This window comes from Chanos chanos, chromosome 6, assembly GCF_902362185.1.
Source record: "Chanos chanos chromosome 6, fChaCha1.1, whole genome shotgun sequence".
In the NCBI taxonomy this organism is placed as follows: Eukaryota; Metazoa; Chordata; class Actinopteri; order Gonorynchiformes; family Chanidae; genus Chanos; species Chanos chanos.
Window position 1 is genome coordinate 11,533,210 of NC_044500.1, and position 16,144 is coordinate 11,549,353.

At 40.0% G+C, this 16,144-nt stretch overlaps 2 protein-coding genes across 2 annotated transcripts; one reads left to right on the forward strand and one right to left on the reverse strand.

The window, feature by feature from the left end:
• Nucleotides 1-326: 326 nt before the first annotated feature.
• On the reverse strand, nucleotides 327-6,610 carry usp16 (ubiquitin specific peptidase 16). The gene is made up of 16 exons (XM_030777483.1): nucleotides 6,537-6,610; nucleotides 6,231-6,412; nucleotides 6,022-6,125; nucleotides 5,799-5,914; nucleotides 5,385-5,605; nucleotides 5,033-5,128; nucleotides 4,552-4,682; nucleotides 4,279-4,366; nucleotides 3,907-3,988; nucleotides 3,399-3,544; nucleotides 3,000-3,170; nucleotides 2,174-2,855; nucleotides 1,724-1,818; nucleotides 1,413-1,499; nucleotides 992-1,139; nucleotides 327-645 (listed from the first exon to the last, which is right to left on the reverse strand). Exons 1-16 carry the CDS (start codon nucleotides 6,595-6,597, stop codon nucleotides 524-526), a joined length of 2,532 nt encoding a protein of 843 aa, XP_030633343.1. The 5' UTR covers nucleotides 6,598-6,610; the 3' UTR covers nucleotides 327-523.
• An 899-nt stretch (nucleotides 6,611-7,509) lies between these two features.
• Nucleotides 7,510-9,160, forward strand: rwdd2b (RWD domain containing 2B). The gene is made up of 4 exons (XM_030777818.1): nucleotides 7,510-7,976; nucleotides 8,070-8,137; nucleotides 8,285-8,650; nucleotides 8,827-9,160. The coding sequence occupies exons 1-4, from the start codon at nucleotides 7,773-7,775 to the stop codon at nucleotides 9,071-9,073; spliced, it is 885 nt and encodes a 294-aa protein (XP_030633678.1). The 5' UTR covers nucleotides 7,510-7,772; the 3' UTR covers nucleotides 9,074-9,160.
• Nucleotides 9,161-16,144: the final 6,984 nt, after the last annotated feature.

Below are 16,144 nucleotides of genomic sequence, written 5' to 3' on the forward strand. Positions count from 1 at the left end.
ATCTGTTATCCAGAGAGCGTACCAGGAAAGTTTTGTTGATGTGAATGAAATATTTTAATGTCGTTTTGACATATAAATATGTATATAAATTGCGTAAATGACTGGTGAGGATTCCTGTAGCTGGATTTCACCATATCAAACAGATTTCCCCATTCATTGAATGATCTCCACCCCCTTGTGTTTTTTCTTATCGCGTTTCAGTTTTAAAGACTTCTTTATGAAACCGTACACCATCAGACACACGTTATAAAATTCCTTTATTAGAAAATATGCTGTCATTTTTCCAGTTGTTTCAACAGTACTTCATTTATACTTTTGGTGGATTTTTATAATACAAGCCCTCGATGAGTGTCACTCCAGACATCAGCAGAATCTTTTAAAAAAAAACTAGATTTTACAGAGGCTATTTCACTGAACCAAATCGCCAGAGGCAACACACACACACACAGACACAATGCCTGCTGTCCTTTCATTGTTTGCGTTTTATTCCTAAGAACACTGAAGTTGCTGTGGTCGGCGAAGACTAGGAAATTCTCTCATAGAACAGGAGGTAGGCTTGAGAGCTTTGCACTTTGACTTCACTCACTGGCTGAACGCTGCTATCACTGATGTAAAACCAAGACCCTTTCAATGACTCTGCATCACCTGTGCACCAGAAAGAGAAAATGCATTGGCTTTATAGATGTTTTTTAAAAAAAATTCTCATATCATTTCTCAAAAAAACATTGCACAGCAGATATTATACATAATTACACATTACAGCCTGCTCCATTAGTTAGAGCATCTGTCTCAAAGACAACTGCAATACCAGACAGAATAGTCACAGCATTAACGGTATGGTCAACTTGACTATTCTACAGAGTAGCATTGGTTCAAGAACAGCTTAAATTGCCAAAGCATAGACAAAATATCATGACTTTTATCTGTGTAACCCTGGGACACTATTATATTCAAAAATGCAATTTTATAAAAACGTAACAGAAAAACTTACATGATGTGGTCATTCCGTTGTTCATGTTGGTTTGTCTGTGAGGTCGTGTTTTGACATAGGCAGTGTAGTGTCCAGACCTCATGGTCCCACTGTGTTCAACTATGCCGTAGAGACTATACAGAACTTTTGTCTCTCCTTCCGGAACTGTCTAAGTATAAACACAGTTAACTCTCAATTAACAGCACTCACAGACCACTGTGTTTGGATAATATTACATATTAGGATAACGTGACAAACCGTTAATGTGATGATTGTGCAAAGTCTCTGTACTTTGATTACTACATAAATCTCTTCCACCCTGTTGGTTACTTCCTCAAATATTTATATATATATTATGAGTATCAGCTTCCTGTTTGCTTGCATAGTTTTATTATGCACCATTTGGAAATACAAGAAGTTAAATTACGAAGTTGAGTTTTACCTTGCAGTTTACTGTGCAAAATGGAGCCAGGTCTAGAACTTGAGGGAACTGTACGTGTCTGTTCACCTTACACACACTATATCCAACCTACAGAGGAACAAAAGTAATACATCAAAAGGCACCATTAGTGAGCCGGATGATACCCTGTGGAAAATGCCTACTGCTACAAGGGCAATTTTATTACAGTACTGAAATAGCAGCCAACTTTAATGACACTCTCATATTATAGTCCCAACACATATAACCTGGTTCTCTGCAGAATTACATACACGACCACTGAGGCACTGCTAAAGAACGTTCCGGTGAATTACCTGTTGAAATCTCTTTAAATGAAGAGTAAGCACCGGAGGAGGAGAGGAAATCAACATTTGCTTCAGGGCGTCTGTGTATACATTTTTCTTGGAACCTGAACAATGCATTAAAGCGTTGTGTTAGCTTTCTTTTGGATCACGCTGTAGTGGCTGAAATGCTACATCACGCTGACAGAACTTTGAGTGGTCTGAGAGCAGAGACCTATTTCATATTACCACAGACCACTTAAAACTGGTATCTTCCATCCCTGGCTTCGGGAAACACTTGATAACTGAGCGCATTTAGGATCAACAGTAATGTCAGTGGTCTTTGAGCAACATATAAACAGTTAACATAAAGGAATTACTGTGGGAACACATCAAGGCATGTTATTTTTGTTATCGAAACTTAAATTTATAATACGTGAGCAAAACAAAAAAAAAAAAAAAGAGAAAGGTTGCATTTAATACCGTCTGTACTTTTGGAGGCAGACTGCCGTTTTGTGCAGGTCACACAAAGCAAGCTGTTGTTCTGAGTGAGGTTTTCAACCTCTGTGAACTGGTAGAGGCAAGATTCCACTGAGCATTCTTGTTTCTCTGGCAGCGTCCTGGTCGCTAAAGTGTGGAAAGCCAATTCGGGGTCCTGATTCACCACGGTGTACTCCTTAGTGTCACCACATTCTTCCTCATTTTCCCTGTCACACTGCCCATCCTCTGCTGTGGTGTCCAGAGAAAGACTGTGGAAATCAGCAGCTAACTGGTTTTCCTCTGCGTCGGTTTTGACATTTCTCTCCTCTGCCCCTTCTTCATCGACGCCGCTCTCTTTGTCTGCTTTTTCTTCCTCGACCGACGCGTCCTCGGAGTTTTCATCCACGGACAAAGCGGTGAAGCGGTTGACGACCGCAGAAGTCGCCTCTTGTTCTACCTCTTCTCTGTCCTCTGACTCTTCTTCCTTTCTCTGAGAATCTTCTGGAAGTTTCTGTTGGTCCTGTTTTACGGGGTCAGCTGTGTCTGACGGGATTTTTTCCTCGTCATCATCATTATTTTCAACCTGAGAACTAGCTTCCGCTGCCTCTGTGGTAGTCGCGGGCTCCTGACTGGTTAGGTCATCAAGTGTGAGTTTACTCTCATTTTTCTGTTGTCGTCTCAGGTTCTGTAGACACGAGAATGAATGTTAAACGTAAAGAGGGATCTGAGATGTATCAATGATGTATTATAACACAGAATCTCACGTGCAGAATCTCAAGTAGCGAAACAAATGTTTTTTTTTTTAATTTAACTGCGTCTAAACCATCACCTTGGCTTGTTTCTTTGCCTGCTTCTTGGCCTTTTTTTGCTGGTACTTGCTACCTGCACCTGTGGGCATGTCTTCCTTCCCATTGGTCAAAGGTGTCGGACTGTCAAAGTCAGAGGCCTCACTCACTGAGCTCCTCTGCCCTCCCTTCTTCTGAGTCTTCTTCCTGAAAGCCTACGGAGAGTAAAACCTCCATCAGACAACTTCAGTGGAATTATACAAATAAGCCTCAGTAAAACTATACTAAAAGAAATTATATATATATATATATATATATATATATATATATACACAAACTATTTATAACTATATACATTATACACTATATAACTATATTTCAGGTGACGGTCATTTAGAAAGTTAAAGGAGTTGCTGATTAAAGCAAGTTAACATGATGTTTACCTCATCTGCAACTGGGAGAGAAAGATCCAGAAACATTTCGGTCACAAAAGATACAGTCTTGCATTCTTTACACATCACAGTGCTGGTCATTTCTCCTCCAAAGACTTGGTCGACAAAGTTCTTGGGAACTCCATTTTTCTCATAATCTGTAAGAGTCATTATTCTAATTAAGCAAACCCCATCGTTTCATTTCATTGCATAATGTTCGATGATGAGAAGCCTTATTTTCCCCCACCACATCAAGCGAAATGACTAATAACATTTAGCCGCAGGACTCCAACTGAAACTGTAGATGAAATTTCGCCCAGCAGATGGAGCCAAAGTACCAAAACGTCTGGCCAGTCTCCAGTCGTAAGCATTTCCTGTACCCACTTCACAGGCAGATAGGCGAGCCTTAAACGGCTTTACAAAGTTCTCTATAAAGCGCTTCCAAAAACTGAGACCCATTTAACAGGACACACACTTCATGTAAATATATAAATGTGTCCATGTGACCTGAATGCCTCACCTTTAATCAACATCTTCGATTGTTCCGCATCTGAACTTTTCCCAGAACTCTTCAGGGCCTCCAATATTCCAGAGTGTACTCTCTGTAAACAGGGTGAGACAATTAGTATGATAGTGTTTCACAGAAACAGTTCTTTATGAAAATAGTTATAAAAAAATTTTTTTGAAAAAAAATCAAGAAAGCACTCCCTGATGTACTGGTGACAGAAATCAGGCTATTATGCATGTAGAGATAACAAAACAACTTTACATATTCATTATTTTTTTTTAATTTTCTTTCCATTTTAGTTTGACACGAGAGACTCCATCACATATATCCAGGAGCTATTATAGTCTAAATGCACACATGTGATGGATGATCAAAAGTCCATACTTTCATTTCCTCTGCCTTCATGCCATCCAGCAGATAGCGTAGCAGCTCCTGACTGTCCTGTTGCTGAAACCCTTTGAACCGTGCAGCTCTGCACAAAATAAGTGAAAAATAGATTCAGAAAAGACAAAAAAAAATACAAGGCAAGACAAAACTGACACGGCATTTTACATTATTTCAATGTTGACGATTATCCAAAAATGACAGAAAGAGTTTCCCAGTGTAGGCAGTTACAATACGGATAATGGTCTGACAGAGGCTTTCGTAGGTACGTACTTTTTACACACTTGGGTGAATAGCTCCCTAGGTGTCACCACTCCCTTCTTGGTCTCCTGAATTTCATTCAGCAGTTGACACATAGCCAGCGTCAGAGAACCAGGGCGGTCCACCTGGATCTCAATTGGCTCCTGAAAAAACAGAACGCACAAATAAAGAGTGTGTGGTCAGATTAAGAGTACGTAGACATAGACATAGACATAGGCTTTATTGTCATTTCAGCCCTATACAGCCAGTACACAGTGAAATGAAACAATGTTCCTCCAGGACCATGGTGCCACATAGAACAACACAGAGCCACATGAGACTATACAGAAGTAACTAAGACTACACGGACCTACACAAGACTACATAAAGTGAAAGTGTGAAAACGTGTACAAACAGCGCAAAAATTCCAAGACAGACGATGCAAAATTGACAAGTGCAAAAAACACTGACACACTGAAAAGAGTTGAATCCAAACAAAGGAATGCATACATACCAGCTTTGTAGTCTGTGAGGGTGTTATCATCAAACTGGTCTTCTCAACAGAAATCTCACTGAGCAGCTGCCTTAAAAGCTGTGTTTGTGACAAGTTCTGTAATACACAACCGAAAGAAAGACCAGTGAGGAGGTACAAAGGTCAATGAGGTCAGTGAGTCAGCATGACTTACAAAGCTACGTGGAGAAAACATTTATGAGGTCACTCTTTGAAACCTCTAGACTGATCAATGCTTGGAAAAGGGAGACGCTTGAGAGGCCTACATTCGGAGCAAATCCCTAAAGAGAGCACCGCAGCATCGCCAACAAGCGATCGGAAGAAATCTGACCGAGAGTACACTGTAATACGCCACCTGCACGACGGCATTGAAGAAACAGGTGTTTCCTAGATTGCTGAGGCCCTTGACTGCCACGGCACCACTGTTTCCCACGGACGTCGCGTTTTGCTCCTTTGGGCTGCTTTCCCGCTTGGTATTTTTCCTCTGCTTTTCTGTAGTCTTCTCATTATCCTCATGATCTTCCACAGTTTTCTCTGCCACTGCAGCCTCCCCTGCACCGTCCTCGTTTTTCACCTCTGACAGACAAGAGTACTCTGAGAATCAGTTTTAGACAAATTATATATATATATATATTTATGTTATTTATTCCTATGGCGTGACACTTTAAAAAAGTACTAAACAGTACAGTCCCCTGACAATCCGTTCTATTTAAATGCTATTTGTCGTAGACACGCTCGTTGGTTAGAAACTGAAAACAGCAGAACTGACTTCCTGCGAGACTTTTTTTGCTGGGATCTGCAAGTGCTTGCTTCTTAATGTTGGCAACCAGTTGCGCCAGTTGCCCAGTGTTGCTGTACTGGACGTCATCATCACAGATGTAACACCTACACAGATAAGAAAAGAAAAGGTGTTGTGTGACCAAAGAGAAGAACTCAAATATTGATAACAGACTGAAGATAGTTTGACCACAGAGAAGAATATGTTCTTTTACCAGACACTCCAGTTGTCTAAACTGAGCACCAGACAGTGTGTATCAGAGCGGGGTTTCTCATAGTGTTTAACAGCATGCTGGTTCTCTGAGTACCTCCCACAGCCCTATCAAGTTAAACAGATCCAAACAAATGAACATCCAATATCTTTATAACACGGACCATAAAAAAAGCCAAGTTGCAAATGGCACTCAAATTTATTAGCTCTCACCTTATGGCCACACTTCAAACACATCCATATCACTTGTGGTTCAACATTAAGTTCATCATCTAAACAAGGATTGGACTTCTCTTCGTGCTCACAGTCCTGACATGAGTTCCAGTTTTCATCGAGTACAGTTTTTCTCAACAAGCCGTGGTCTATTCCCTTACGAATATGACTGCATGTTGGACCTTTAGGAGAAAAAAACAAAACAAAACAAAAATAGAAGGACAGGCCAGGTCTTGTTTAGACGCTGTGCTGGCACGGAGCACTAATGTGATGTGTGTACCATGCTGAAGGTGAACTGATATTTACCCGATTGGTCAATGGAGTGGTCCCCTCTTGGACTTCTCTCCTTTCCCCTCTTCTTGCCCATCGCTACTTGAAGAGACCCTGAAAAGACACATCTGAAATATGTTGCAAAGAACTAACCGAAGTGCAACATTTTCACTCAACGACCTGTCAAAGACAGATGGAATTTAGTTTCAAATTCAACTAACTCTTTGTCAACAATTTGATGCTACTTGATAAAACTCTGAGACCATCAGGAGGAATCTGGAATATTAGTGCAAGAAATTACTGAACTAAGATTTAAGTCTTGTTCGCAGTGATTTCTCAAGCCCTTCGGATGAAGATTTCCTGTGGCTATCTTCCCGTGCGCAACATTTTGACAAGCATACGACTACGAATACGGTCCAGTTAAATGTGAAAAGATCTCACATGACAGTCTCAAACATACTGTTGTAAAAGTGACAAAAAAGGCAAAAATATTCTTATTTATTTGGTCCAATACACAAATTATAGTAGGTGGCTACTTTTATGTTACAGATGTTACATTAACTTGCCTTCTAGCGTGACTTGGTATGGTATCCTTGACAAGAGATTAGTCCTGGCATTGAAAATACAGTGTTTATCGCTTGAGGAAGCAGAAGACAATTCAGCTTTAGACCACCAACCATACCAGTTCAGTTTAAAACAGAAGTTGAGGGCTCTTCAACTAGCTTCCATCCAAAGCAGGATTTCTCGCACGATGCAGCCGTAACTGTATACCACACTACAGATTCGCTACACGCTTAGAAACTTCAATGAATTCTTCCGGTTTGAGAATTTTACCGGAAGTACTTAAAACACTGATACTACAGTATCTCGGATGGCAAACAACACGTAGCAGATCACACGATACAGTGCATCCAGATGTAATGAGATACAGTCACCCTGCCCTCTCATTAAAATATTCAAGCCGTGGCACACAGAGTGACAACTGATTCTCGTGGTCGTATGGTGACAGAGAGTGCTCAGGATAATGAAAGTTTAATCTTACAATTTAAGATAATCATTTGAGGTTTCACTTGTATAAAGGCAGGTTAGGGCTATCCCAACCAACAGCCAGTTTGCACATCTGAGGATGTAATCTGTTTGACACGTTGAAATGAACTTGCTGACTTAGCTCTGCTAGCCTACTGGGGCAATGGTCATTTGCTAGTTTCAGGTACTTGCTCAGAATTGGGTCTGTCTGGTTTGTTTAACCGTTTGTATATCGTGGCAATAGACATGGCTTGTCCTGAAGAGGCCGAAGCACAACTTGCTGAAATAGAGCTATTGACAAGTATGTTTCCTAGTGAAGAGGAGTTGGTCGTGGACCAGATTGCGCTGGCAGAACTGAGAGCTTATGTTGAGGGTTCAACAGATGTTCCTCCCCACTCAAGACCAGAGTTCACGGTAAAGCTGAAAGTAGACACGCCATCAACGAACCAGGTAAATAAACCAAAAGCAGTAATTAATCTAGTCTTCTCGACTTTAAACAGCATTGTCACCGCGTATGTTAACATAGTAACATGTCTACCACAGGTAAACGTATCCATCTCTTGCGCTTACTCAGTGGAGTATCCCAAAGTGTTACCGGAAATTTCTGTCAGGTACTGATGTTTTAATTCTCCTGTAAATTCCCTGTGGTAAATATATTGGTGAAATGGATTGTCTTTATCTGACGCAAGAATATGGTAAATAATATGAGCAATATACTATTTCAAACCACATTTCTTTGTTTTTGTTTCATATCATAGATGTCCCGAGCTTAGTAGGGCACAGCAGGCTGAACTTCATACTGACCTGAACTCATACCTTTTGGAGAACTGCTGTGGGGACGTTTGTGTTTTATCTGCTGTAGAATGGGTCAAAGACAATGCACAGACATACATTAACAAGAGTGTTCCAGCAAGTGTCCCTAAAAAAGAGCCCACCCAGCCACAGTCAAGTGAGACCTTCACTCGGCTCTGGATCTACAGCCATCACATCTACAACAAGAGCAAGAGGAAGAATATTCTGGAATGGGCCAAAGAGCTCAACCTGTCTGGTTTTAGTATGCCAGGGAAGCCCGGCATTGTGTGTGTAGAAGGTCTTCAGACCCAGTGTGATGAATTCTGGGCTAGGTAAGGTTCAATTACAAAAAAACCCAAAAAAGATTAATATTTTTACCACCAAAAGTATCTATACCACCAAAACCATTACTTCAGCATTGATGGTGTACAGTAATATCTGAAATGAATGTGTATTTTGTATTTTCTTTTCTACAACCAAAATAATTTGTTGTTTCTCTGTTTTCCAGAGTAAAAGTTTTAACTTGGAAGAGAATCATGATCAGGCACAGGGAAGATGTTACGCTTGACCCCGAGGGTTATGGGGCAGATAGGACTGTGGACGCTTTGCGTAGGTTTACTGGCTTTGACGAGGCCATTTTTGACCCCCATGGTAACAGAGGAAACCACATGGACCTTGGGCAGCTGTACCAGTTCCTTAACGACAAGGGATGTGGAGACATTTTTCAGATGTACTTTGGGATTGAGGGAAGATAAAAGTGGTGGTTATGTACCCCAGTAATGTGTATTTTTATTTTTGCCTATCTGAAGTACTGAACTCAAAACCAATGCTGAAAATGCTCATGTTTATGTATTAAAGACACCTTTAAAATACAGTTCTTATTTTCATTTCAGTTCATACAGATTCATCAGTGTTAATTTTATAAATGTCTTTTAAATTTGCTATTATGGCCAATTAAAAAAATGTTGATGAAATGCTCTTTCAGTAGCAGAACTGAATGTCATTCATTTAACATGGTATGGTACGTTTATGTTTGTAATTCACCATGCACACCTGTTAATACGATTTGCTTAAGGAGTTTCAAAAACATAGTTAATATTTCCTTTGTACTACCTGGTAACCTCAGTATGGCCATTACGTAACCTATTTTTTACACGCAAGACTCCTGAAATGGAAACGATGCAAAAATAAGTGTGTGCATTTTGGTCTGCTGACCAGTGGAGGGCAGTGTTACTTCAGTAGTCTGCTCACAGTCAGTTCATTGTTCTCTTTCCACCTGTCTTACCTAAAAGCCATTATCTCAAAACAGCCAAAAGAAAAGTGGCCAACCTGACCGTGTCACTGTAAACAATAGCATTCTCAGCTAATGTGGTATCACAATAGTAATTGTATTGCTCAGCACAGACATTTGTCATTTACTATGAGTACTAGTACTACTAAAAACAGTAATACAGTCACTTGTTTCCCTGTCCCTTTTTCGTTGGATATTTGAAATATGTTTAATCAGTGTGTTTTATTTCAAAACGCAGGATACCTTTGACTCCCATCCTGTAAGATGGGAGAACATGTGTAGTTCTTAGTCCTGATACTTGAAAAGGTGAATGTCAGTGTATGGCATTTGACTGTTGGAAGCAGCTACTCGGATTATTTCAGGATCTAAACCAGAAACAAGTTTAGGGTGAATTTCCTCTGGTAATTTCTCAGGTGTCTTATCCATGGTGGGAATTCAGGCTGAAGCAGGCGTATTCTACCAAATGTGCAGTCTTCTTCTGTTTGCCACAGTCAGTTATATAAGATCAGTTTTGAGTATACAAGCTTGGGTATATTTTAAAAGTTTCAACCAAAACTCAAGTTTTTCATTATAAGTAGCACGATAGTTGCGTGAATAACTGAGTAAGCTGCATGGTGTCATGTGTAAACTCAGTAATAATTTAACATTGGTGTACTTGCTATCAAGTTGAACATTTATGGATTTATCCCATGATTCATATAATATCACCAAACCGTTATATTTCAATACATTCCATTATAAAAACCTTTATGATTTATGTTTAATCTCTGAAAAAGAGAGTGCGCACGAGGTTCCCCTTTTAGCTGTTTAATAAGATGCTTTTGAGCTGCCACCACTCAAAAAGAGACCTTAAACTGATGCTATTGTATAAAGAGCTTTCTTAGAACCGTTCCGTTTTTTTGGCTTTTTCACAAACTCTTATTTCCTCAAAAAAGCGGCGCTTTCAATCGAGAAATCCATCTACGTTCCAAAGCATTTGAAACAGTTTCCTCCGTCGGACAGCCAAGGCCTAATTGTCTGTTTAAAATATGCTTTAATGAGTGTTAAACGGTTCTTTTGTTCAGTCACAAATGAATTCCGCGCGTTCTTCATTCATGCTCGCCGTGCCCTTCTGCACTCAAGGAAAATCATTTTCCCGTCTCCTAACCTGACCTCAGTATTGTTTTGGCACTGGATGAAATACTGGATGGGTGACCTTTTGCCAAATGTATATCAATAAATTAGTGTGTACTCTCTTCATAACTCTTTTTCTATAGTGGGCAGTGGGAACATCAATCTGTAAAGTTTTTACATTATATTATATTATACTCTTTTATATTATATAATATACATCACTTAAACATCAGTAGTCCAGCACACTTAAGTTCTTCCTGAGGTCATACCCTGCCTTTAAGGCTACAGTATTTGAACATGTGCCAGAGAAAACTCTGATACACTCCTCTTACATAAACACACAGGGAGTGAGTTCATATCTTTTGTCTTATCCCGATTTTCTCCGAATTTAAGATTTACAATGACATTATATTTAACCAAATGGCCACGAGCTCTCATAAGTGTCTTCCTCAGAGGCTAAAACATCCTCCCTTTAACACAAATGAAGTCAGATACTGACTCTTTTCATGTTATATCGGTAGCAGTTAGGGCAGCATTGAATGACTTAAAGGAAACAACACCCACAAGTACATACACACACCTGACTATTACCTAATCACCAACAAGCAATGAGAGAAAGCACAGTCATGGCTTGCACACCCGTCAGAGGGAACATGGCCAATTGCATTCCCTTGGATTCCCAATGACAGTCAGCAAGTGTGGCACAGCTGGAATGTGATCCTTATATGTCTGATGTAGGACACAGCGCCGGGTGCCCTGCTCTGGGACGTGAGAGTTGATCTGAGGAGGAAGCAGCTGTGTGGCATGGCAAGGTCATTGGACCGTAATCCGTGGCCTCGTTCATGCCAGATTAAAAACCTCCTCTGAGTTTTGATTAAGAAAGCAGGGTTAGAAGATTAAAGGCCAGCGAACAAAATGAAAGCACTTTAAGCTCAATCCCAGAATTCATCAAAATACCAAAACCTTAAATTGTCATTACAACATGAGATTAATGCAAAGCAACCCCCGCCCCCCTGCCCTCGCCCATCCTCCACCCTACCTCACTCCCCCCCATCCACCCAACCCATTTCTGCTTTTAGAATTTCTGCTTCTGCATCCTGAGTATCTGTGCAGACTCTGCACTGTGACTGCTCTCTGAGGCCCGTATTCCCTTTATATTTAAGAATCAGCTTTCACTTTATCATTTCATTCTGATGCATCTTCACCCCTCTCTCTCTCTCTCTCTCTCTCTCTCTCTCTCTGTCTCTCGCATGCAGTTAGAGAAGGGATTAAGTTATTATATGGATTACTGAGTATATATTGAATACTACCCACTATTCCTCTTACATTCCTTTTGCACTCCCAAGTCGTCTGCATTCAGAGTGACAGATCAATGAATAGGTCAATGGACAGTACCATCATTAGTTCTCAGAGCAGATGTTCAGAACTGCTAAAGATCACATTCCTCTGCCAGATCACTGTCAATGGTCCTTATGAGAAATGTGTACGTCAATGTTACAGTAGTGTTTATGAGACTCTACCGATCTGTCCTCCTTGCCAAGAGCTTGTGATTTGTGGATGTTTCTGCTGACTTGGATCTATATTATAGCAAAGATCTATATCACATCGAAACAAAAGGATCACATAGCCTAATTTTCTATACTCTGGTATATATCATACCATTCGCATGTCATAATTATCCTTTGGTTTCATTTATGGTGAAAACAAAAGACTAATATACACTAAATAAGCTGCATAACCTGCTTACGTGGGTTAGTGATATGTGTTCAGATGTAGTTCACTCATCTGCACACACAAACCTGCGGATGACCTGTGAAAGCAGTTCTCTAACTGATCATCAATCCAGCCCTTACTGCACTCAGGTCAGTGTCAGGACACAGGTAGGAATGAGGTAAAGGGGAATAAAGACGGGAAACAGCCTGTCAGGGATGGCAGGATGAACCAACCCAAAAGAAAAAGGGAATGTTTTTATTGTATTTCATATTTATTTTAAATGGGGTTATCGTGAAGGAAGAGGTACGGACCATGCCAATCATTGAAGGATCTCTTCAATTACCACGTGTAACCGCGTACATTATGATACGATCACCGATAGGGTCACACTTTAATGCTCTGAAAAATCAGTCTCTTTCATCTACTGCAGATGGCAGAGAACACCACTGTTTGAATGGCACCATATATCATAAGGAAACCCCTATAAGTTAGCTGGTATCCTTCAGAGATAAGGTACACGACGCTTCTATCCACTCACCTTATTTACACAGTAATGTTTAGATATTTATTATCATATACTCAGCCATTTGATAAGCATTACATTACATTAGGTACCTTTGATCTGAGCAAAGATTTTTTTTTATTATTATTATTATTATTATTTTGGCAGGAGGAGAGAAGTGAAGGTGGCTGGGCTGGAGTTACTTGGTTCTCTGCGAGTCCTTTGTAAGTCAGAGATAGGGGGAGGGAAGAAAACATCACTTGTTTGTCCTTTAGTTTGATTGCATTTCTGGATGTCCCTATCATTCACTCCGGGGGGGTGTTACCGCTGCAGGAGACACTGTACCACGCTCTGACCGATCAATGACTAGACAGATAGCAAGGAGCATGGATAAAGCCTCACATTAGCATGTATCCAATATTTTGAGCTCTCGCAGGCAAACTGCCGCACAGACTCAGTGCAAAGAGAAAGTGTTATCAGCTATTAAGATATCCAAGGAGATTACAGGAAGCACTGCTGAGTTGATTATATTGGAGTGAAGCTGTATCCTATTGACAAGATTAGGGAATGAGGGGCCATAATACTATAATCTCCCTTTGCAATGAGAGCGACAGTGGCCATTACCGCACACCATGAGGGGGTAACGCCTCCACCTCAATAACAATACACTGTGATAATATAGATCTCTACACAGTGACAATATAGATCTCAATTCCTACTCCAGAAAATCTATGTTTTTGTGACTGGTGTGTTCTTGGATGCGCATTGAAGATGTTCCTGCTCCTGAATCAATCATGATGCATTTGTTCCAGGCAAAATCACTCATGATGTTTTGTTCCAGGCAAAAGTTTGAATAGGTTACTTTTTAAAAAAATAAATAAATAAGTGTGGGTCTGATGGCTTAATAGCCTTTGGATTAATCTCAGCGTTCCCTCTGGAAACCCAAGGAAGGAGTTTTCTGGCCTTTAATGAGGGCCATGATTACCAGCAGCCAGGTGGAACCCCTTAACATCAAGATTTATGAGCGAACTTAGCCGGTCATAACAGCACATTACAGTAATTTTTCTTTATGTGATATCTCACCTAAGATAGGTACAGCAAGAGAGAGAATGAGAGAGAGAGAGAGAGAGAGAGAGAATCTTTCTTACACTCAATGTACTAAATCACTTTTTTGTTTGTTTGTTTTTTAGGTATCCTATTCCATAAATTAAGAAAAAAGTTTTCAGTTGGAATTAAAGTAGATCAAGCAACAATACATTGAGTTGTCAAAATAAAATGATAGATGATATTTTGTTCCATTTTCAGTGTGTTATAATCACAGCTGGATCTGCTGAGTCCAGTGTATTCACCCATATCTCTTCATCTGTGTAGGAAGAGATAGCAGATTCTGATATCTTATTGTCCTTATTTCGCTTATTTTACCACAGGGAAAATGCTGACGTCATTACTGATGCTAAAATAGATAGAGATCCGACTCATATCTAACGTGAATCTCACAGCAGACTCTGATTCATAGATTTATTAACAAGATACTGCAAGCCAGCTTCATAGAGTTCTGTAACTGCCATTATGCTGACTAGACACGAACATTCACACCCAAACAAAATATAAACATTCAAACACTGGGCAAAAATTCTGAAACGTTAAAGATGAACTTAAAAGTCAAGGAAAATTAAAGAGCATTTTGTTTTCACAGTTACTCATAAAACTGCCCACTATTTATCGTCTCCAGAATGACAAAATGTACCAGACGCTAAGAGGAAGAGCAAACGCTGTAATTCAGTCACCGGCCATGCAGAATAATTTCACAGAAATGTTCCTCCGAAATGTTAACTGAAAAATGAACTTGTCTTCCGAATACACGCACCACAAATTACATCACAAAGCACGCCTTTAAGTAAGCCCTAGATATTTTCTTATGATTTACATACTGTGTTGACAATAAGACAGGGAATTAGTGAAAAATGTAGAAATCTTTATTGATCTTGTAAAGAGGAGTCAAACTGGAACGCGTCGTCATTTCTTGCAGAGTCTGTCACTTAAGAGCAGGTTTCTACAGTTTTGTTCTGTTGTTCAATCATTTCCAATTGCATACCGTCTTGTAACATATGCCATGGCATGAATAAGTCACTACTGCCACACAAACGCCCTTGCTGAACATGAATTTGATTATTAAAAAGAACAAGCGCTAACTTCTTAGAACAGTCTCATGTGAATACAAACAACGTCGTACGAGGACAGGAAACCGAATCCATCCGGGAAAAATGTCCTTTGGGTTCCCACGGGTTTGATGACTATGCCGTCTCTTGTCTTTGTCATTCATCTTGGGGGGTTTGGAGGAGTGCTGGGCAATCCTGTTTGTCTCTTGTTGCACATCTTTTTCTTTGTGGCTCTGAAACATTTAAGTGATACGCCCAATTCGTCCATAACAGCTCTAAGAGGGATAAACTGTCAAAGAAAACAGCGTGGCTTCAATGACCCTCATCATATTACACACACACACACACACACACATCAGACAGATGTAGTGGGATCATACAGAGAAAACGAAGTTCTGAGAGCATGCATAAGCTTACTCAACTCTTTGTCTGCCCTTGAAAAAAGGACCTCTAAGATTAATACTCATTAACCAAGACGGTTCCCCAATCAATTTCCAAATTAACTATTGACAAGTTTTAATGGAGAGATAGCACGGTGCTCTATGGCTGATATTTTAAGACAATGTATGATTTCTGGGGACATTCTGATAAAATGACATTTCTGAGAAATTAACCATTAGTTAGATGATACATGTTGTTCTGTGCGTGCTGAATCAAACCATGAGCCAATTTCAAGGTGGAGATCACATGCTGCATGTGAAATCAGATCAGATCAGATTTTTTGATTTGCATATAATAATTTCAGAGACCTTCTTACGAATTCAGGGACAATCCCTTTGATAGGCCTCTGCCTTAGGCTAACTCTTATAATTATTATGGAAATTGTGAAACATGACAAAAAAAAAAAAGAAAAAGAAGGAAAAGAAAAAGGGGGCAAATGTTCATTTGAAATGTCATAGGTTTTGGGAAAGAAAGAACTTTATCTGACCTGAAGGGATACTGGCACTGTGTGACAGTCTGTCTCATGGAAGCTTAAATCAAGTGTCTGGAGAATTTCTCACAACGTGCAATGATAACAGTCCTTTGTCCTTTACTCCCCTTTCTCCAA

Coding starts and splice junctions, on each gene's coding strand:
- rwdd2b (XM_030777818.1), top strand. CDS start 7,773: ATGGCTTGTCCTGAAGAGGCCGAAGCACAACTTGCTGAAATAGAGCTA. Junction 7,977..8,069: donor ACACGCCATCAACGAACCAG/GTAAATAAACCA, acceptor TGTCTACCACAG/GTAAACGTATCCATCTCTTG. Junction 8,651..8,826: donor TGTGATGAATTCTGGGCTAG/GTAAGGTTCAAT, acceptor TCTGTTTTCCAG/AGTAAAAGTTTTAACTTGGA.
- usp16 (XM_030777483.1), bottom strand. CDS start 6,597: ATGGGCAAGAAGAGGGGAAAGGAGAGAAGTCCAAGAGGGGACCACTCC. Junction 1,500..1,723: donor ATTTAAAGAGATTTCAACAG/GTAATTCACCGG, acceptor GTTCCTCTGTAG/GTTGGATATAGTGTGTGTAA. Junction 1,140..1,412: donor TTTGCACAGTAAACTGCAAG/GTAAAACTCAAC, acceptor GTTTATACTTAG/ACAGTTCCGGAAGGAGAGAC.